At 38.9% G+C, this 23,962-nt stretch overlaps 1 protein-coding gene across 2 annotated transcripts in view; it reads left to right on the top strand.

Moving 5' to 3' along the window:
* PRKCA (protein kinase C alpha) overlaps positions 1-23,962 on the top strand; it is a 157,218-nt gene that overhangs the window by 77,658 nt on the left and 55,598 nt on the right. For both annotated transcript variants that reach the window (XM_084492540.1, XM_084492541.1), the window contains exons 4-5: positions 15,754-15,865; positions 16,596-16,724. In XM_084492540.1, coding sequence (XP_084348666.1) covers positions 15,754-15,865; positions 16,596-16,724 — 241 coding nt within the window. The remainder of the gene's footprint in view (positions 1-15,753; positions 15,866-16,595; positions 16,725-23,962) is intronic.

The following is a 23,962-nucleotide window of genomic DNA, read 5'->3' as shown; positions in this document are numbered from 1 at the left end:
CCAAATCAGCCCTCTCGGGTGCGTTATGGGGAACCAACCCGTGCATAGGTGTTAATCAAGGTTTTTATCAAGGAACATTATGGAAAGCTTTAGGTGTTTAACACAAAATGTTTCTTTTCCTTTAACACTAGAATAATGAATACTTTCTTGTAGTGTTTTTCGCCCGTAGCTTTTGTCTTTTAGCCTGCGGTTTACACAGACAGTTAATTGTGTATGTTATTCTCTGCAGAGGAGCTTTTTTAAACACAGAATCTTAGTTAAGAAACATTCTGTATTCATATTTCAGACATCATTTCAGCCTGTGTATTCAACACTTCTATGCTTAACAGAGAGAGCTTTGATTAAAAAGTACCTCCCTGATTCACAGTCTTTGATTAGACAGACTCAAGAACATTATCCCGTTGTTTTTCACGTAGTTATTTAGTGCAGTGTCAAGGCAAGCTGAAAATAAACTCTTACTTAATTGTGTTAAATTAAAGAGATGTCTTTTTTTTTTTTTTTTTTTTTTTTTTTTTTTTTTTTCAGGGAAAGACTTGAGTGAATAGCAAAGCAAAGCAAACTGTAGTTCAGGTAGGCCCACAGCAGGCAGCTTTGTAATCTCCTGGGGTCTCCAAGCCCCTCAGCAGCCCCCCAGTGCACAGCTGCTGGACTTCGTGTTCGAGTTAATATCCCTCGATTGTGCGTGATGCTTGAGTTTTTTTGGGAGGAACATTTGAGATCTACTGCTCTTGCAGTGGTTTGTCGAGTGAAACTTCATTTACCTGCTCTTTGTAATGTAAAACGTAAAAGGAAAAATGAGAAAAGAGAAAATCTGGCTGACGACATCGGAATTAGGGCTGTGAGATAGGCAGCGCAGCAGCTTCACTTGCACAGGCAAATGCTGTGTTTGACCAAACCCATTGTGTTTCTGTCTCTTCACTGTGGGTATTTGCTGTTCGTTGACAGCCAGCCCCACCACCTGCGTAATGTACAATCTTGGCAATACTTCTGTGCTTCCCAAATTAAAAAAAAAAATATGTTAATGGTTTAAAAAACACAAACTGGGAGACATTTTGCATTAATTTGGGTGATTTTGGAGTTCTAGAAGAGCAGATACTTGAAAAATCTTTAGAAAACTGGATATGGCAGGATAGCCTCTGTTCAGAGAATCTGACACGGCATGTCACAACCCAGGTTTGCTCCAACCTTTGAAACTGCCCAGATGACTGTAAGAAAGGCTCTTGATGTGTCTGGTGTTAGCTAATAACTTAACTGAATTGTGCTGAACTGACTTGGGCTGATTTCTGTAGGACGATGTATTTTAGAATATCGGGGATTGGCAGGCTCAATATTTACTCTATTTGGAAAGGACTTTCTGATGAAAAATTAATAAATATCATCACCAGGAAAATAAAACATCTCCAAATGCTTTAATATAAGCTTTGCAAATAGCTAGATTACATAATGTAGGGATGAGGATGCGCCTCCCCTTTATGTGGAAAATGGGCTGGCTGGTTTTGCTGCTTCTACAATAAAAATAAAAATGCTGAATAAATGCAGCATAGAGCTGTGTTTATACTTTGTGTACTTAAACTTTTATTACGCTGTGATAAAAGCCTTTTTTTTTTTAATGTTGTCTTGCTGTTGCAGAGTAGCCTCATTTGTTGTGCCTGACATGAAATATGTAAAAAATAAAAAATAATAAAACAAGACCTTGCTCTGTCATGCTTAAAGTAGCCGTGGGAGTTGAATGGAATGAGACTTGATAAATTAATGATGCTAAGTGCTGAAGGAAAATGGAAAAGTGATAAATGTAAGTAGAGAGGTGCCAATCTGTAATACTGTGATTGATGGGCCAGGCACATAGGTAATGGCAGAAACTGTGGGCAAGGGTATAAAGCAATGAATTGAATTTAAAGCAATTGGGTGAATTTGGGACTAACAATAACTGGGCTCACCAGAATAGTGAATCAATTCCATAGAAAATCATGTGTTTAATACACACATTTGTTGTAATCACTTTAAAAAATATATACGTTTACTTTAGGGGAGATGATGTGATTTTGTAAATATTTAACACGTTATTCATGTTTATCTTGTAACTGTGTGTTTTGTTTTGCTACAAGTCTAGTCTTTTTCTGACTGACATTTATTATGAAACTTCATTTTTGTTCGAACCTGCACTAGTACTATTTCTGTTTTTCAAATCATACTTTCTTAAATAATGTATTTTTATAGATTTCTGTGCCAGATTCAGTCAGCCATTGTCAGTTTTTTGTTTGCTGTTTGTTTGTGTGTTATTTTGTCTTGCTCGTAGTAACCCACGGGCACGTTGGTTAATTTTCAGCTGAAGCCTGTTGCAGCGCTGTGTGCCTGTCTGAGGGCACAGGCATAAAGCAATTGGCTTAGGTGCAAGAGCAGCCTCCCTAGTTTGGAAGGTGAGTTGGACTTTTTGTGTTGCTTGCATCTCAGAATAACTCCGCATTAAAGCAGGTCAGACATCTTTGCCTTGCCACCGTGCACGCATGGTGGGTAGGATGGACGGCTGCTCTTGGTGACAGCAGAAATTAGGAAATAATTTGTGGTAGCTGTTGCTAACTCTGTTGGGTAAAGCAGAACTTTTCTCTTTACCAACCTCAGCTCCTTTGGAGTTTGTCTTTCTTATAATTCTGTTGTAACAGGAGGATGTTACAAATTCTCAGATAACTTCGAATCAGCAGAGCTCCAAGGAGTCACCTTTCAGTTACCAGCAACTGATTTGCAGAAATTGGTCAAATATCTCGTTCTTAGCAGCTTCACCACCGCAGTGCAGCAAGACTTCGGTGTTACTCACTGCTCGTCACGTCACGGTGTGTGCCCAGTGGTTGAGCTGAGGTTTCTCCTTCTCTAAGTGTATCCCAAACAATTTGTTTCTCCAGAATGAATCTGTAGGGTGATAGATGCAAAAACCTCTACCTGTGGCTTGAAAAATGTGTCAAATTACAAAAGCACTGGCAAAGGCTGGGGCTGCTCTAGCAAACAAGTGCTTTGCATTATCCACTGTAACTGCTGCCAGGCTTTCTAGCTGCCCATAAATGCCATGGAAGGGAGATGTAGAGTGCTCTAACTAAAATCACAGGGAAATCAGCATTCAGTGATCTTGACCAAACGTGTATATCCAGGATATGCGATAGAGATCAAGATGTGGATTATATCTGAAATATATATATATATATTTTTTTTTGTACTAGGATTGCTTTTATTTGCCCAGCTCCTCCTTGAGTTTGCTGGGCACTCTGCTTGGGGCTGCAGAAGGCATGGCAGGCTCAGCCCTCTTCCTAGGTTGTGTCCCCTCTGCTTCTTAACTTTATGAATTTACTGCCTGCCCGGTTTGTCTTGCATCAGTGTGGCTAGAGGGCATTTTGCGTCCTTATCATTGCTACATCATGCCAAGCACAGTCATTGGACACTGCAGAAAAATACTTTGTCTACTTGATCCAGTACATCTTTTTCTTTTTTTTTTTTGAATAGATAAAGTACTTAGTGTAAGTCTGAAATTCTTCTATTAATTTCTTTTCTTTTCCAAATATCAAACTTCCAATGAAGAGCAATATATGAGACATATTTCTCCTGCGTATGAAATTCGCAACGTAAACTGTATCAGAAGCATTTATGTTACAATTTCAAATAACTTCCTGCTAATTGCATTATACAGCAATCTAATAACTGGGAATATGCACGTTGTAACACTGTTATCTGAAGCAGTTAGTTTCCTTTAGCATGTAAAAGTTCATCTGGAGGAAGTGTATTAATGCCTCCTTGTGTTTGTTTCTTTTAACGGTAAGAAGAGGTTTTTGTGGGCTGAAGTGACTTCTGGAGACAAAATGTAATTTCTGGCTGCCAGGTTTATAAATATGTGCTTTACATTTATGTTTTTTTATGTTCTCTGCTTGATGTAGTCTGTTATGGAAGGATTTTTTCCCCCAAAATCTAGTATCTTATCTTCAATTAAATATATATATATTAATAATTTCCTCCAGGTTCTCCTAGATAGGCTATAAAGGTCTGGATTGTCTCCAAGATGGGTGCTACAGAAGGAAGGGTTTATATTTTACTGAAAAGTTTATTTTTCATGTATTCCTACAGGCCTAACACTTGACCAGTGCTAGCAAACCTGTTTTCAAAGATCTTTTTTTTCCATTTCCTTGTTCCTTATGTAAGTCTGCTACATGTTTATCATATCAGATTTTTTCTTTCAGCGGGATTAATATTGTGCAATTCCATTTGTTCCTGGGATTAATTTTAATAATTGTTTTTGATGCAGCCTTACAAAGGCTTAGCCAGCAGTGCTAGAAAAAGCCTATGTTGAGCTACATCCTGGATTATAGAGGAAGGACAGTTTCTTCTATTCTTCTTTTTAAACGTTATATTACTTGAAGATTAGGAAAAATGCAATTATTCTGCTCTGGTAAATGCCAGACAATTTTCACAGATGCGTTTTTTGTGTTCCTGGATTGAACAAGGCACTGTAAGAGCTTTTATGAATGTGACTTAAGATCTTTCCAAATTCTTTATTTCCTCAATGGCGGTATCAGCCTGCAGAGTTCCTAGCAAAAGGCCATGTCTGTGCTGTGTGGTGAACGATGCGATGAGCAGGCAAGGGTCCTGACTTGCCTGATGTTGGCAAATTAATTAGAGTTGCAATCGTTGTAGGGACTCCCACCATGTGTTTGGACTGAATTTCGTAATAGCAGGACAGAGGCACAGCTTTTTCATTCATTTTCCATTCATTTCAAAATGGAAAAGGGTTTTCTCATTTGTTAAGAGAATGGAAAAAGCTATTTATCTATTTCTCACTCTTCAGTATTTTTGTCTGTTGCTCCTGGATATGTGTTTTCTGTACAAAATTGACCCAGTAGTACTCATGGCGATGAACTTTAGAAATTATGTGTGCCAGCATTTAGGGCACTATTAATTCGTGCTGGCTTATCTTCTGCCAAACAGAAAAAGAAAGAGGAAAGGATGCAGAAGAGTCTTGCCTGTAAGTATGCAAGGTTCTGCAAACACAGAACAGGCAAAGCTGCTGACATTTGTCCCAGGCATGCCACACACTTGGCAGTTTGTCCTGGGTTTGTTCCCTTACCTAAAATCACCGTTACAGGGAGATTTTAATATTTGGAGAGGTTTCCAGTGTCTGGTAGGGGTAGATGCTGCAGTGCTTTCCGGAGCTGTGCAGTCTTCATGGTCTGAGGCTCCACCAAGGAATGTTCTTGCCCACCAAAGGTTTCTGAGAAATCAGGAGTAGGACTCAGGACTCATCCTCCCTCCTTTGGAAGTTTTCTGCCAGCAAAGTGCTTCTGTGCAGGCTTTCTTCCAAATGAAAAGCCTTCAGTGTGATCTGGGACTCTCCTTTGCCATCAGCAGCCTTGAGAAAAAACACTCTTATTAAAGGAGGAGAAGGGAAAATGCGTGGTACTGAGTGCTCTCAGGATGGGCATAGTGGAGAGATCAAGCTAGGAAGTTATCTTCCAATGTTCCTGAATGGTTTGGTGAGGTTTCTCTATCTCCATATTTTTTTCTGCTTTGAACAGCGCACAGTTAATTGCAAGGGATTAAATATTTATATATCATATTACTGTGCATTGCTGAATGCGGCAGGGACTTTTCCTAATGCTGCCAGGTGGTGGAGGCTCGTTCCCCCCAGGAGCAAGGCTGGGCTGGTGGCCCCTGAGCACTGCTCCCAGGAGCTCGCTGCTCTTCTAATGCCACCACGGCTTGTCTGTGTCCACCTGTTTGATTAGCAAACCTCAAAAGGGTCCAATTCAGCCCAAGGGACGGCAGCTTGGTGTCAGTTTTTATTTTTAATGTAGCTGAGCTCTTTTCTGTGGCCACGGTGAAGCATTTTCCTCCCCAAAGTAACTCTGCCTTTGGGTTTTAAAATACAAGTAATGCTGCCAAATGTCTGAGGATCAAGAGGCTGTGCTGAAAGCAGACCTGTCTTTCAGGGGTTTGTAGAGCACTGCTAACTTTTCCTTAAAGTTTTAGTATTGGTTTCTGAATTTATAATCAGCTAATAATTTTCCACTGCCATGGAAAAATGCTATGGGTAAGACAGCTTGGCTGTGAGCTGGCATCGTAAGGGCAGGGTTCGAGGACAAATAGAGCATCTTGTACAGTCAGATTTATAATAATTTTTACAATTATAATAATTTATTATTTTATATGTTTTTTCTTTACTTAAATGAATAGGATTAGTGACTCAGAGGAGGAAATACTGACTTTGCTATAGGAAATATGCCCCATGCTCTATAAATGCTAATGAGTCTGCCTCCGTATTCCTTGGTCTGCAAAATTTAACGTGCCTGAATTACTTTTCTGAAGAAGGGTTATTTAGACATATGGAAAAACATCTGTTCAAGGCATAAATAAATAGTGTTTCAGTGGTTATACAATTTCAAAGACCATTCAAGGACTCTGCCTCCGTATCTGCCACGGTGCATTTCTGGCTGTGGTTTGTGGAGCGGAGCCTTTTTCATGTTCACGTTCTGAGATAAGCTTCAAACCCTTCAGTCAGTAATGGCATTTGCATGTACAGTCCTTCACTGGGATTTTTGTCTCTGGAGAAGGGAATGTTAAGAAATGCCCATGTTAAGAAATGTCTGCCTAATTTATAGGTGCTCACTTCTGTGCTTCTGAAAAGGCAGAGCTGAAATGAGCCCCTGTGCTTAAATTACACGTATTTTACCCTCCTTTCTGCCCTGTTTTTGGTGATTAACAAATGTATAAAATATCAGACAAAAAATGAATTATTCAGTGAGTAACTTTGAAGGCAATTTGCTCAGGTGTTTTAAATTCATGTCTGTCTGTTAAGAAAATAAGAAATAAATGTAAAAAGAGTCAAATTAGGAGTAATAGATCACCCCACAAGTTCTCATGTGAGGAAGCTGCTGAGTCATGAAAATTGTACTGATTTTGAACTGAAATCTTCCCCGACCTTTCAAAAATTGCCGTTTCTGATCATAGGCACTGTAAGGGCACATACCAAAAACTCTGCTGGTGTAGCGGCGACGCAGGATCGCAGCGAGGTTTGTCAGAAAGACAAAAATAACCCCCTCCGATGCATGTGTCGGCACTTACCCTGCAGTGAAGGTGAGAGAGCTGTAGGGTATAGATGAGGCAGTACCTATATATAGGGACCGACACATATCTCAAGTCCATGGTGTAATAGTTGTAAAGACCTTAATTCAAACCACACAAGACAGGACTGGATGAGGTTTGGCTTCACAAATAAATACTGGATTTTTTTTTTCTTTTCATTTTTGCAGTCATGAAGTTTGGGGGTCACAAAACTGCATTTTTAAGTCTTAACATGCCAGAGAAGATTTGAAGTTATGGCTGTGATGGCTTCTGGGAAAAAAATAAAAATAAAAAAAAAATTAAAATGTTTGGAGTCATTTGTGTTCTTCCATACCTTGATTCTGATTATTTCTTGGAGAAACATGTATTGGTTATCTGTGTGAATAGCGTGCAAACCATGACAGATGTTGAATTGTTTGACCTGATACCTCTGCACTCAGGGTCACTGCTTTTACAGAGAGACCAGAGGATTTCAGGTTAGGTTAGTTTTCAGCCTTTATCTCATTTCATCTTGTGCTTAAATGAATGAAAGAAGGATAATACAAGCTCCAACTCAGGATATTGGGGGAAAAAATAAATTACATCATGTCTAGAATAAGCAAGGTGGCAGATAGTGAAATGTTTAAAACCTGAGGAGAAGTTATTGTACACAAATAAATGAAACTGGTTCACTTGTGACCTGATGTCCCCCAGCCGAATGACAAGGACAGCATTCCCTCTTTATGTTAAGTCCTCCATCATGTTAACGATGCCCTGCACCTATAACTGCATTTCAGCTCCACTGGAAAGCACAAAAAGTGCATTGTTTTTTCTGCTGTTCAACAGTTCAGCACGGGAATTTGTTTAAATTACTTCCTCCATCTGGTCAGCGTTGAACTATGTACTGTAAAAAGTATTCTAGGTGTAAAAAAGTAAAGGGTATGTAGTGTTTTAAAGGATATATGTCCAACAAATATATTAATAAAATGGTTATAATATTTTTTAAGGCTCAGGACAGCTGTGCATCTGTCTTTCCAGTACACCTTTTGAATCCAGATCCCTATAAGCTCTAGAGCATCCTAAAACATTTGCTTAAAACCTCTTAAAACCAAAGAGAAAACTAAGTGTTAAAAAAGGGGTTATTACATTTGTAACTTGAGTTTTTAATTCATGTCTGTTTTGCAATGATTGATACGCTGGAACATTTTGTTGAGTTGTATCCGAAACAAAATTTTGCTTCATTTCCTCCTAGTCATGAATAAGTTTCTGACAGGATCTTTTGTTTACGCGCTTTCTGTAATTATACTGCAGTTTTTTCATTAAAAAAGAATGAAAAAAAAATAGCCGGTAAACACCAAGTCCCTTCTGAATTTAACTGTATTGATAGTAATTAGGAAATTATAAATCCCTGTGAGTACTGTTATGCAGATCTTCTTTCTCCATTTGCCAACTCAATCAGAACTATTCTGTGCCAGAAGAACATGAACAAAAGGCAGCAATCAAAATCAGTCGATTCAATGACCACCTGTTTCTTTTAATTAAAAATAATAATTTAGTGTGAATTCCAGGAGGGACCTGAAAAATCTGCTGTTCAGTCAGTTTTGAACTGGGGTGAAGTTCCCTTCTGTAAAAGTATAGAGAAGGAAGTGGTTGATAATTGTCAGTATTAACTAAACATGAGTTTTTTTCTTACTGTATTTTCCTAAATCCCTTCAGATTAATAAAGCATAGAAGTGGTCTTTAGTAACAGTGGTGAGAAATGGGAATTTTTGCTGCTGTTGTCAGCTGGAGAGTGTTTTTTATGAAAGACTCGAGTTCTTCTACAGAACTTGAGACTCGCTCCTACCTGTTAGTTCTCAAATCTGTCATAGAAAGAGCCTGTCCCTTCTCTTCTCCACTGTACCTATGTTGTACAGTCTTAAAGTCAAATTTACATATGGTTTATGACTTTTATTTTTACTTTATCTTGGTTTTCTTATCCCACTGTCACCTTTATTACCATTGATTCAAATGCTGCTATTGCCTATTGCCTTTGTTAAGGTGTGTGTGGATGCCCACCTTGGAGATGTGAATGGTATTAGTGCATCCTTTAATGTCTCAGTCCACCCAGTGAAGCTCCTCATTCTGCCTGCAGCCAGGATTCCTGAGAATAGCCAGCTCTGTGCCAGCAGGGGAGCTGTCTGCAGGTGGATGTCTGTAAAACACTAATTTGAGTTCATGCGTCTTACTGAAAGGAGCTCATATATTCATAAATTAAGAGAGCTTACCAGAATAAACTCTTGCATTTTGCTTTTGAAGATTTCTTGTACTATTCTGATTTCTTCCTCAAACTCTTCTGCACGTCCTTATTTCAGGCTACCCTCTTACTTAATCAAGAGAGGTGGTGTGTAGTTTTCTACCATCATTCCTCTCATCCTTCTCTGCTGGCAGCTGTACCTGGGGCTGGAGGCGGTGGAAGCCTGGCATGCCACGGTGCGCTGTGAGCTTCTCTTGTTGTGTCCTTTCCTTCTCTATGCTGTGGCTCTCAGAGGGAAATACCAAATAAGCTTTAAAGATTTGTACAGTTTGTAGTAAGTGGTGTGATCGTTGAATCGCTGACCTCGTCGTGACACTTAATCATTCCTGAGAGTCTCTGGCTCCCTTTGCTTTCCCTTTGCCAATTACACAGCCTCATGCAGGCAGGGACAAACAGAGCTGGGGACCGGCTAGGCAGTGACCTGATGTCATTGCTCCCTTCTGGGCTACAATCCTGGGAGCTGTATTTTAAGCCCTGGATGTTATTTCCAGCAGAAGCACCTGGCTCCCTGGTTCCCTGGCTCCTCGAGGTTGAAGCTGCTTCCTTGCAAATCCCCACCTGATGTTTTTGTTTTCTCAACAGGAAAATAAATAGCACAGGAGAGCTGCTCAGGTAGTTGTGGTGTCTGGGTGCAGGCTTGGATGTTGCAGTCACTGCCTGTGAGGTGCTCAGGAAGGCTGGAGTCTGAAAACTTTCCCAAATAAAACAGAAGTTTGCCTGAGGGTGGTGTGGGATGAGCGTGGGATTCATTTCCACACAGAGGCAACGCGCTGAGTTCTCCTCAGATATGTTTTATTAACTTGGTATTCACTTGGGGAACGGAAAGCTCTTTTAAGTGAATATATGGGTACAAACCGCAGTGGGTTAGTCAACCTGCTGGGATGGCGTTGCTCACGATCCAGGCTTTAAGGACGTTTTGGTGGGGACAGAGGATGAGGATGTAGGAGTTGAAGTTTCTGTTCCAGTAGGAGGTGGTTTAAAGTACTATGGTGAGAACAGAGCTGCCCTTCTTCTGTCTCTAACCACCAGGTGTGCGCCTCCTGCATATCCCTACTGCAGCATCTCCCCTCCTGTGCTTGACAGAAAGGCAGCCAGGCAGTACAACCATTGATGCCACTGACACTCAGGAGTTTTATTTATTTATTTATTGTCTATGCGAAGCACTTTGGGACACTTTAAGCTGACTTCTCTTTTATATCTTTTAACCTAGTAAATACAGACATTTATAATCATCCAGGCGGGGATGAAGAACAAACCTGTGGTCGTGTCATGGAGGCAGAAACAGAAAACCTGGGTACACCTACCTTTATTGACACCAAGTTGTTCCTTGGGTTGCAGGCCCTGATGCAGCCTGAGGTCCTCACGGTCTTGCTGTGCTGCTGCAGAGCAACTTGCTATTATATTTGTAGTGGAAAACGCAATTTTCACCATCTTTTGAAATATTTTTACACTCAGTTTTTCCATCATCCGCTTCTTAATGATCACAAAAATAGCAGTTCGGATGAAGAAAAAAAACTTCCACTAAGCATAGAGATTAAAAAAAAAATCTTAAATCCTGCCTAAAGCCTAATTCATGTGTGTGTGTTGGTATAAATGACTGAAAATATTCATTTTTCCTCCACCTTAATAACTAGAATGGGAGAGGCTCCAGCAATGGCAGATCTGCTTGTGGTGGTGGTTAAATTTCTGCTGAAAAACCTTACCAGTTCTAGCTGTCACCCAGAAGATGCTGAATTAAATACAATTTGAGTAAAGCATCACAGAATCGATATCAAAGTTGGTCTTAGAGACATAGTTCTGGGGACACAGTTATTGATATTGGAAGTCACATACTCTGAAAGGACTTCAGTAAGTAATAATGCGATGCTGCTTTGTGTACAAAATGCCCACGGCTGCAACCTCGCATGAGGTGCTTTTTCTGTGTTTTATGCTTAAAAGCAAAGTGATTATTTAATGCCTGCAAAATTATAGAGGGTTCAATGTTGCCATCAATGGGAATAAAATACTAATCAAAAGGGAGCTTTTAAAAAGAATTCAGAAGGATAATAATCATAAGCTGTTTTGTAATGTGTCGGAGCACAGTTTGACATCTGCTGCTGGTTAACCATGCGCTTTCAATTATTTCCCGCTCCCATCTTTGATCCAGAAAAGTGACAGAACGATTTCTGGACAAGGGGTGCTTTCAGTTGGTGCTGAAATGGATTCATTTTTGCCAAACAAAGCCAAAAGGCAGCGATGGTGGCAGTAGAGCTGCAGGAGGCCCAGTGCAGCTCAGCACCCAGGGGGAGATGCCGCCGTGTTCTGCTTCCCTCTGCTGGAGTGAGGGAGGAATCCGGCTTGGGAGCAAATCTGATCCACTTTGGCAGGGCCAAAGGTGTCTGGGGAAGTCACTTCTGAATATCTATGGATTTATGACCAGTTTCTGCTCAAATTTTCAGTTTTTCCTTTCATAGGTCCACACAGTGCACCTCTGTGTACAACACATTGCCATGGATGTCAGGCTCCCTATAAGCATGCCTCAACTTTGAGATTAATGAATAGGATTTTGATTTTTCACATTCCTTTGGGGCGTATATGCTGAATCCCTATTCATCTTTATAGGGGCTCAGTGCCCACATGTGCCACAACAGGCCCTAAAACTCGTCTGTTGTGCTGCCATCAACTCGCAAACCCTGCCTAGCTTTCTGCCAATTTAAAGGTACTTCAAAGGCAGATATTTCAGTGTTTGTGATACTCGCAGCTCAGAGTTCCTTTTCCCTTTTAATTTTAATATATTGCATACAGTTCTACTTAAAAAATTTGGAATTGCCTTAGTAAAAGCAGAGAAAAGAAAAACACTTCTCAGCATGAAAATAACGGGACTTTCAATACAGCATATCATTCATCACTGCTTAACAAGTGCAGTGGTAATGCTTTCCCAATTGCCGCTTTCCCCCTTCATAATTTTGATGGATTTTGGAAACAGAAGTGGGTTTTCCCTTTGGAGTTTCACAATTAATCTATGCCAAGTTTAGTGCAAAGTTCAATTCTCTTGCAAATAGCAGCCATTATTTGGCAGTTCATCTGTCATATCCTGGCTTGGCTCCCTGTGTTTACTATGAAATATGACTGCCAGCAACGCTTCAGGAATTATTGAAAGTTTACATTGATTAAAAAGGGATATTTGAAAAAAATCTCCAAGAGCTTTCTTCTAACTCACTAGTTTACCTCTAGCTGAAAAGTACTGGCAAAAAAATGGTGTTATTTCCTCAATTATGCACATAGATCCCTTAATGCATATTTAACATTGGGAAACATTAAATCGTATCAGCAATTAATATGTGTTAATTGCAATTAATAGTATGAGCCAGTAATTAGTGATGGCAAAATAATTATTACAAAATAGTTACAATTAAAGCGTAAACTATAGATTTCAAGTGCATGAGAAGTCTGTGTTAGTACAGGGAATAACATGGGCAGTTTGATCATCTTTGATGGGTGTGCAGAAATCTCTGAGCTTTCTCTATTCATTCTCATATTTGCTTGCAAAGCAATATTTTGATGTTTTTAATTCTTAAATTTACCAAATGTAAAAAAATGCCTAGGACTGAAACAGAAAAATAGGGTTAAATACTGATGAAGAGTTTGATCTCTTATTTGTTACCCTTTAAATATTTCAGAGGTCCTTCTATTTACTTCTGTTAAAGAGATGGAAGTAGTTGCATTTCCTCCATGCAAAGTTTCCATTTCAGCAATAGTTTTGGTGCTGTTTTACTTCGTCCTCTGAATTTTTATGCTGTGCCTGGAAGAAGTGACTTTGTGTGTGTGTACAGCATAATAAAATATAATAGAACATGTTTGTTTCTCTTAAAATCTAATTCATATCGAATTGTTCATTTTAAACATTGTGCAATGAGCATTTTCACAGATTTTGTGTGAAAAAGGGTTTGACCCAACTTGATTTATTTACGTGACTGTTCTAATTTCATTGTTTCATACAAATGCTTTGCTGTTACCGAGTGCGGTATGGTTGTCCTCAAATGTCACAACATTTTTAAGCCCCACACACCCCTGCTAAACTTAATTACCATGTGTTTCCATTGATTGGAATGGAATTATTTGGTAGTGCTTGTTATATAATTTCGGTATAATACACAGGTTCAATGTATCTATTAGACACTCACTGTAATAATTTCCCGTTGTTCTTTCCCTTCCGTATCATTACATGATACTCATAAACACCACTTATGTCACATGTTAAACACAACTTTACAAATCTGTTTATTCAGTGTCATTCTTAGTAGCTGTGGTTTTTGTCCTTCTTAGCAACAGATGTGCTTACCAAAATAATGTTTAAGTGGATATATTTATAAGGCAACAAGTTCCCAACAAGTTTTGTTTGTAAACACAAAATTACGGAAGAATTAGCTTTGAAAATGCATTTTAAATCGTTTGGTAGGCATATATCTAGTCCGAGTCAGGCCATCAGATATCCGTTTACTGAAGCAGTGTTCCCATGACCCCACACCCATTGGTTATATCTTTAATAAATAACGAAACAGATGTTCTCTGGAGCATTCTGAATGTCATTCCATCGTGGTTAACTGTGTTTACAAAATAAATATGGTTGTTAGCAGTTTGCATTTCATATCTCAGGCTGTATAATAAATAGAACGACTGAAATACAATGCCAATTGGAATTCTTGCTGTAAAGTCCTTACTGGTTTTCCCAAGTAATAAGTAGTTTCTACCTGTGCAGTGAAAACTACTGCTTATAAATTCATTCTAAGGCTTAGAGTCAGTACAGAAAAAATAACCAAAAACATTTACCAAAACAAACAAAAACCTTCACAAATTATAGCATGGCAAAGCATTACATTTTCAAGGCAAGATTCTGCCTTTTCACAGTCATATTTTCATTTAAATTTCTGTCAGGAGTTCCCAAATTCCTTGAGGAATTATACTACATTTTTTAAGAGAGTCAGCGTTTTGTATAACGTGTTTTGCTTTTGATTTTTCTTGAGAGCTTTTATTGGTAAATGCAAGTTGAATGCTTGGTTTATTCTTGATGACAATCTAATAATTCTTATCTAATGCAGAGGTTTATTAAAACCAATATAAAATGTAAACAGGAGAAAACTTTGCAGTTTTATTTGCTAAGGATGTTTAAATGCCTGCAAGACCTGGTATCGCATAGCTCCTCTGTCCTCATCTTCTGTCAGTGTATGAAGCTGTAAAAATCTGAAGGAAAAAATAAAATGTTAGCAAGAATTGATTTAAAACCCCAACGTGTTCAATTAAGAATTGCAGCCTCTCCCAGCTTCTGATGGAGATTGTGCAGTGATGGTTTTGACTAAAATGCAGAGAGAAATCATGCTTCCCAAAACTGTGCTGAACCATGAAGTTGAACCTGGAGGCAATCACGAAGGATATCAAAATACCTGATGAGCACAGAAAGTGTAGGGCTGTTGGGTTGTTTGTTCTGGCAGTACTCATCTTCAGGTGTTGGGAACAAGCTGTGCGAGCTGGATGCCCCTTAAATTCTGTACCTGTGTCCATGCCCGAGGCGGGTGAGAGTACTGAAGTTGGGATTTCCACCTTTTTCATATCAACGTTCATGATTCTCTGAAGGGGATTTCAGCCCCTAAAGGAACAGAATGTATCTGGACCTATCCGCAGAGTTTGTTTTTAAGGGATTTGGGTGTATTCCATTTCACTGCTCCTAAATTAGAAACCATTTCCAAGCTGCTGGTGGCCTCAAAATGTCCTCACTGTGAATTTCTCTGTTGGAAAACCAGGCAGGAATAGCGATCTGTGTAAAATCTTAATACTTGCCAGGTTCGAATTTGTTCACTTTCATTTCCAAGAATATAGATGATAAATTTGCAGGATTTCAAGATGATCCCACCTTCAAGATCCTGATTTTACGGTCATTTTTACTTGTTACTTCCACAGGCTACTTTTACAAGTTACTTCCCTTCCCTTCTGTATTTTGTATTGTTCTTTCAGAGTGGTGATGATAAATTTTAAATAAACAGGCAATGTATGACAGTTCAGCCACAGGATGGATGCCATCATTGTTTTTTTATGTTTATGTACAGTCACTAAATGGAAGTTTTAGTGTGGCTGAATCATCAGAACAAGCCTGGGTTCACTAAGCTGACATACTCTTTCTGACAAAACCAAAGCAAGGGAAAAATAGGAACTGAACACTAAACCTGTGGCCAATATATGAGCACTGATGTGGGCATTCTTACAGGGGTTATGAACAAGCTACATGCTGGAATATATTTTTGTAGCATAGGTTGCAGAGCTGGAAGGTTTTCAGTATTTGAAGTGGTGTACTAAAGGTGTGCCAATCTTATTTCTTATGACTTAAGAATCTGTTTTTGTTTTTCCTTCAGGATCCCAGAAGCAAGCACAAATTTAAGATCCACACGTATGGCAGCCCAACCTTCTGTGACCACTGTGGGTCACTTCTTTATGGGCTTCTACACCAAGGGATGAAATGTGACAGTAAGTTAAATTTTGCTTTGTTACGGAAGAGTATTTTAAAAAGTACATGGAAACACTGAATAACAACTTCTTATTTCTTTTCTGTGGAAAATGCCACTTCAAATGTGAGCTCTTTATAGTACCAATGTGTTTCAAGTGGATATTTCAGTATGCTAATAATATACTAATGAAAACCACCTCCGTTGCTGAGAGTGTGCTGTATGGACTTTGATATGACTCAAGTGCACTGTCATGTCGCTTTTGAGGAAACCTGGTTTTGGAGTGGACAGATGAACACACTGTTGAAGTCTGACATTTCAGTTCACTTGGTAGCCAAGGTCCACTATTTTCCTTGCATTTCATTTGTCTTGGAAGTCTTCTGCTAGAAAACCTAATAATCAATTTAAACCTAACTCCCTTCATTGCTGCTGCTGGCAGGAGTGCTCTGTTTTCTCAGTCATATTCCCATTCCCAGCAAGTCCTTATTCCATGTTCACTTTTTTTTTTTTTTCACTTCATTAATACATTTAGTTGTCTGAAGTAGATTATTTTATGCAATGTTCTATTCACCATCTACAAAATGTAGATGGGAACTAGCCGTGTTGGTCACTCAAAAAGCATTGCAGCTATGATCTGCAAATCTTGCCAACAGTTAGGCATGTCAGTCTTTAACTTCCACTTTGCTCAGTGTTTGCTGTGTAATCATATTATTAGTTTCTCATAGCTGTCTGAACCATTTTTATATTCACAGCTTGTGATATGAATGTGCATAAGCAATGCGTAATAAATGTCCCGAGCCTCTGCGGCATGGATCACACCGAGAAAAGAGGAAGGATTTATCTTAAAGCTGAAGTCACTGCTGACAAACTGGAAGTAACAGGTAAATAGCTCACTTTGAAACGTTGCAGGTTTTTTTAAATGTGAAATATGCCCTGTGGGTTTATATGCTTTGGTCAGCTTCTTTGGGAACTGAAGCCCATGACACAGTATTTCCCTTCAGAAAGGAGAGGATTTCACTCACTGCATTCTTGAATCAAGAAACACTACTGGCATTCTGAAGAATCCACATTTGTTAAAGATAAACAGAAAATGAAAGCAAATAATAGCTTTAAAGTTCAGCAATATTCATTAGAAAAACACTATAATGTCAATTTTCCTTCTAGGAAACATCAAAGGGATATCTAACTGGTCAGGAAGTTAGCCATCATCTTCAGAACACAAGAAATACTCTGAACTTCCATCAACTAAGGAGTTATTTCCTGCATTTCAGAGTATTTAATAAACAAAGGAATTTGGATTCAATCCCAAATAGTATTCCCAGTGTATTATAAAATAATAATAATTTTTAAAAGATCAGATTCTGCAAGGTTAAGGTTCCCAAGATGGGGTGGAGGGAGGGAAAGGAAGGAAGGAGAGGGTGGTAGTTAGTTTCCTTGGAAATGCTTCTCCCAGAATTTATCAGTAAGCTTTGGATCCACACCCCCACAACTCATTCCAAGTCTGAAGTTGCAGGAAAAAAATATGGAAAATATATTTTTCAAGTGGAAGGACCGTTTTGTGCCCCCAGAATGAATGTGTTGTTTAGCTCCGGCAGAACTTCCTTGTGCCATATCAGAGAGCAGAGTTTATCACTCAGGATCCACTTAAGAATTTGTATTTACAGCGTATGTTTTGTTTGCTCTGTATGTGCTTTCTGTCTTAACTGGGGTCAACTGATAATTAGTATCTGATATCTGAAGTGCAAAGCTGGTAGAGAACTTCAGTGTTGATTTTTCCTTTCTCTTGGACAGAAATATGCAAAAATGTTCTTTGCCAATCAGATTACAATAATTTACTCAAAGGGAAAGCACAGGGTGGGAATTAGGACAGAAAAAAAATTGACATACAGGAAGGAATAACAGACAATTTTAGTTGTATTTTTTCTTAGGTAGAGGCAAGTCTTAAATCTAAATTCTTAAAGGAAGTAGTATTTTTTTTAATCAGTCAGAACTTTCAAGAAATCACAGAATCATGCTATAGTAAATAAAAACATAGGATGATATAACTTAGGAAACCAAGAAGAAGACGGTCATAAAACACGAAGTTATCAATGCTTTTACTTCAGGAGAGGGGTGGGTTTGTGCGTTGTCACAGGTGACCAACACTGCTTTAATGAAGAAAACAGCAACACATCTTAATACATCTTCATGCATATTACACGTACGCTAATACTTCAAAATTTGTACCACAAAAAATGGAATTGAGTGTCCACACAATGAAGCAGGAACCAGGTGCTGCTATCAGCACGTGCTTGGTGTTGCAAAAGGGAATCAAATTCGAGGGTAAAGTTACAGCAGGACAAAGTAGGACATTTCGCAGACATCTCCACTTCTGCTTTTGCTTTTTGATGGGGTTGTTGGCAACCTGTGGATGCTGAGGGTTGTTAAATTGCTTCAGCATCGCTCAGTTGAAAGGCTAGAGCCTAACTTTTGATTATCCCTGAAGTGGCCAGGCAGTTGGGCTCGATGGCATTTGCAGGTCCCTCCCAATTGAACTATTTTCTTCTCTTCCCTTCTATTATCTTGTGCACCAGAAGGATGTTCCTTCTACTTCTGCACTTCTTACATGGGGAATGAATCACACAAGCTACCATAGCCCTTGTAGGCAGCATAAAGGAAATCAGGCCACCACGCTGGATTTTCACAGCTCACACAAGTAGCAAACTTCCCTCCTGTCACCATTCATTCATGCTTTTGTTATCTCTGCATCTGAATGCCTCCAGATTCTCCTGTCAAACCTTGTAAAATGCACTGAAAGGGAGAGGTATGATGAAATTTAGTTAGAAAGGACTAGAACAGATCCCAAGTGATACTTAATTGTAGCAAACTTTTCAAATAGCTTCCTGCTGGCGTAGGAGGGGTAAATTTGTCCAAGATGCTGTCATTAGGAGAAAGGTGCTTTCACTGAGTAGTGAAGCATTTCAGAGAGGGAGATGCGGGTTCTGAAAGTAATTGTACCAGGAGAAAGAACTAATTTGAAAATCATCCAAGTGAAAAAAAAATAATATATTTGCATTGCTCTAGGCCATTTTGCAGCAGGGCTCTTAAATACGACCTACAATTTCTGGCAATGTACATAATCATACAAGTAATGTGTCTTTTGTGATGATTCAGCAGGTTCATAGCCCTTTTAGGGACAAAAGGGTTCTACAAGTCTTTGTGGTACCGAAGTGTTGTAAAACAATTATACAAGTAGTTTTTTTTCTACATCAGAATTTTAGTTGAAAAGGTCTTGTCTGAGGTATGGGTAAGGTAAAGTTGTTGCAGATGTTCTGTAGATGCTCTTCCTCAGCTCTTTTTGATGTGAGAGCACTTGGCAAATGCTGCTATTTGTGTGTCTACAGATCAAACATTTCCATCCAACATTCAAGTGGGTTTCTGGACTACAAGAAAAAGTTTTATTACAACCTTGTTCTGCATGGGACAGCTATGGTGCTGTTATGTTCATATGGTTGGGGCTTGTCAGCACTTCCAAGGCTTCCGAAAATTTCTTTAAATAAAAATGAGTTTCCTTGAAAGTAAGCTTTTTTAAATAAATAATAATATGCATTATATATATATATATATATACCAAGCCCATACTAAGGGAAGGGAAAGAAAGGGAAGGAAACCCCCTTACTGGGGGTGCCACATGCTGAATAATGGCAGGGACCGATCACTTGGGGGACACTGTTCAGTGCCTGGCCTGTTTGCTTCTGCCTCACAGCTTTGAGGGTTTTGTAGTTGTAGTCGCTTTTCTTTCCAAAAAATGGCCACGGTACGTGCTTGGCTACTAAGTGTTTTCCCAATAAAATCTTGCAAATAATATTGTTTTTTATTTCCCCAGTGAATACTGGGAAAGAGGCCAGTTGCAGCTGGCCAGTGGCTCAGTTAGACCATCTAAAATATATAAGCATTTTGGCCTGTTTTGAATTGAACTAATCATGGGAATGATTCAGTCCTATACATAAATATATTTAATTCCTGGGTACGTCAATGCGTACTTTGGATCTTCAGTGTTGGTACTTAAAGGTAGCCACAGTCTTTTCTGCCTGTGTGCTGGAGACTGCAATGCTTTTTCCTAAATTAATAGGAATTTGGTAGTGTTATACTCTGCCAAAACCTCACCATCTCCCCAGTGCTAGTCAGTGCCGTTTCCAGTGCTAATTTGTGTTGCAGTTTTTAAATACCTATTCTTTATTTTATATCTACTACCTCAAGAGTTGCATTGGATACTAATAATTTATTGCACTTGGACTAAATCAGCTCGGTAATTCTCTTGTCTAAGGAACTCATAGAATATTGAATTGTTGTGTTTGTTTTTTTGTTTTTTTTTTTTGAATTCACTGAATTTGATAGGTTGGACTGATGGGTTTTTGCTTTTAAGCATAGTAAAGCAGTTTTGCCAGTCTTAATTTCTGTTTTGTTTTGTTTTTCACTTAAATGTCTTCCTTCTGATGTGTGTTAGAAGTTTTGTCACTCTTACATTTACTTGTCAACCCATCGTATAATCTGGGGGGCTTCTGAGTGCTTTCGTAGGTGGTTGAATCACGGTTCTTATTTTAATTTTATTTTTGAATTATTTTTTTAGTGAGCAAACAATAACCTTTGTGAGAAAATAACCCCATCTGGTGCAGTGACATATAAAAAGCTGCCACATTGTTGGGATCCCAAACTGCGACCTGTCAGCTGCCAGGAGCTGGATCTGACAGCAGCTGCCAACAAAGATCTGCCCTCCTGACACGGGCGCGCGGCTGGAGGCAGGCTGGTGGCGACTCCTTGTCATCCAGTGCACCCTTCTCTTACATAAACGGTGTTAAAATACATATACGTACACGCAGCCCAGAGCTTTCAGGTTTTCAAGTGTATTTTTCTTAGCTGAAAGGATAACGAATGTGTTTGAATTCTTCCCTGATGCCTCTGTTATTTAAAAGACGAGGAAACCTGGGCGTGATTTCCGCAGGGGCTGGGAGCACGGAGCAGGCTCTCCAACAATAACCTCCCCAGGAGTTCTCTACTCCCCGCTGTACATTTTTCAAATTATTTATGAATGCCTTCTGCTGAGCCACCCTATGGTACCGCATATTAATGTTTTGTCACTCTGCTTGCTGTGGGGAGCTGGGTGAGCAGCCTCTGCCCAAAGGAGCTGGAGTGACAGACAGAAAATTTTGGCAAATTTTGAGATACTCATAAACTGCTTCCTTAAAAGATCCCTCCACACACACTTGAATAATTTCATTTATGTTTGCCTAGGTCAGTACTAGTATATTTCTTTTTTAGCATTAATTTCATAATATTGTGCAACTGATGTTAAAAGTGGAACACATAGGAATATTCTGGCAATTTGACCAGCTGTTAGTATGAAGTACCTATAAAAGCGATCCCAAATAATTACTTGCATGTGGGAGCCTTTTTAATATCTCAGATATTAATTGCACATTTTATCTCGCTAATATCATTTTCTTTTCTTTTTTTTTTTTTTTTCTGGCTTTCCCAGAGTCTGCAGGGTTGCTGTGCTCGGTACAAAGAGGGCTGTGCCTTTAGAAATGCCAGCCTGGGTAGCAAACAAATAGTTCCCATTTCATTCAATAAATTTTCTTTACTGTGAAAGAATAGGCAATGCACAGTATTTAAAAGAAGCATTAATTTTTCATAGATGTCCATCTGCCTGCATAGAAAAAAAAATAAAATGCTACAGATTTGTATAACAATGTAAACAGGTAGGAATATAAATTCAAGCCCTTTTCAGACAGTTTGATACAATAAGAGTCAATTTTTTGTGTTAAGGCTTATGATTTATTAAGTAGCTATCCTTCTCAGTACTAGGTATTTTCTATGAAAATATTTTTTATATAGGCAATTATTTTAAAAATAAAATGCAGTTGCTGCTGTGAGACTTCCAGTTGAAACTGAAACTGGAGAACCTACTGCAGGCACAAGCACTTATTAAGTAGCATTAGAGTTGACGGTACATTTTTTATTAGCAGGAGAGACTGTCTTAATAAAAGACAGAGGAATAAAGCATCAGGAAACTCTAGTTCATTTTTCATGTTGTAGTAGGAAGGAAATTAATCACTCATCCATTTCTTGTGTGTAAATCACCTGTGAAGTGCAGCATTCCCATAGCCTCCATTCATCATGTTGCCATCCATCAGGATTCAGGAAATTGGGTGTAATGAGCAGGCACTGGTCTCAGGAGGGATATTAAAAGAAAATTTAGCTAGGCAGGGGAATAGTTATGGAATAGAGAAGTCACATATCAAGAAGTCCTTTTAGTTACCAAGCACTGTATGGAATTTGACTGAAAAGCAGGATTTTTATGGAAGTCAGTTGTACATGTGAGTCACAATCAGCTCCAGAAAGCAAGCATTCAATGATAGTTTCAATAAAACCATCTTGAAAAATCTTGAGTAAAAGCTGAGCAGTTCTGGAGACAGCTTTGGATTTTGCATACAGAGAGTATAAGTACACAGCTTGGAAGAAAAACTATTTTTGATAAAAGGCAAATCTTTTAAACTGTGATTAAAAGAGAATGTGGTAAGATGCAAGGGAGAAAGTTCCTTGGCTGGGAGTACAAGGTCCTCTACCTCTCACCTAATTTATCTGTGCTCTGGACACATCACTGGAGAATGTACCAGATACTTTTTCTGGAAGTAATGAGAATTATGAAATAATTTACTAATGCTTTGCTGTGGGAAGACAGAAACTTTAAGCTAACAATGTTCTCCCTTTTCTTGCACTTTGCTGGATAGCTTGCCAGGCAAGCCCATTTGAGACTTAAACAAGCCTCTTGTAAAAGCACCTACTTCATGGAATATTTGCTTCCAGTTGGGAAATTTCTGCTCCTCTAAGCTGCCTGTAGGGAATTAAAGATCAGCAAGAAATGGTTGCTGTGATTAGTAAACTGTTTTGTTATCAATACTTGAAATTTCAGGAAAAAGGTAACTGACTCACTTGAAAAGGAACCGAGTGAACTCATGCTGCAAGTAATTCTGCTTTCTTTTAGGGACATAAATATTTATTTTCTCAATCCTGTAACTAAACTTATCTGCTGATACCACAAGAAGTTATAAATCCATAACTGCGTATCATTTGCCATGTTTGACCCATATGTTCTATAAAAAAAGTTCAAGTTTTGTCATCTGCACTTTGAATTCCTCAAAGTTCTGCTTGAATTTCTTCTCTTTACATAAAGTGTCAGTTCTCTGGCAGCCCACTCTGTCATATTTAGATATTTATTTAAAGTATGAGTACCTAAGAACCATCTCTGTGTTTGCTTGTGTCTTTGTACTATTCCTGGAAAGGTGGGCGTCCCGGTTTTGGGCTCAGCTTCTGGTTACTACCGTAATACCAGTGACACGTAATCAAATAGGAAAGTCATCAAATATTCCATGTTTTCTGCTGACTAAACACTTGTGGTCTCTTAATTATGAATAAGGAGGAAAATGGTACCTTTTCCTTATGGCATGGTGACAACTATTTCTAGTTTCTAAAAAGAAACATGGGCAAATTTAGATGTGTTAGGAACTTCAGTACATGTTTCTCTTCACTCCCTGATTGTCTGTGTGTTCTCGGTCCCCATTCCGAGTTTAATCTGGACAAAGCATTAGGAGATTTAGCTCATACCAGCTACTTTGCAGCATACAGACATCATTATCATGCTTAATATTTATGTCATAAAGCTGGCAAAGTGCTGTTCTAGGTTTCTGTCCAAGTTCCTCAAGTGATGCAGCGCTGCACCTGACTTGAACCAACTGTAAATTGGAACAACGTCTCTATCACAGTGCTGAGTTTAATTAACTAATAATTACAAAGCAATGAGAGATGGCTTGCTATCATTACAGCTATAGCAGAATTCAGCCTCGGTGAACTGATCTATTTTCTTGGAGTTCTTTTTCATTTAACTTACTCTGTTTCAACCACACTCAAGAGAGAGCGCCTGTGATGGGGAGGGCAAACCTCTTCTTGTCAGCCCCCTAACAGAAAGCTGACCTGTCTTGGTAAAAATAGGATGCCCTCAAAGAGGTGGACCACTGAGACATTAGTTCTTTACAAACACTGTTCGGCACAAGTATTATCATGCTGTTTCCTCAAGAAAAGA

This window comes from Aythya ferina, assembly GCF_964211825.1.
Source record: "Aythya ferina genome assembly, chromosome: 18".
Lineage (NCBI taxonomy): Eukaryota > Metazoa > Chordata > Aves > Anseriformes > Anatidae > Aythya > Aythya ferina.
The sequence above is the reverse complement of the archived record's forward strand: the minus strand, read 5'-3'. Positions and strand labels throughout refer to the sequence as shown.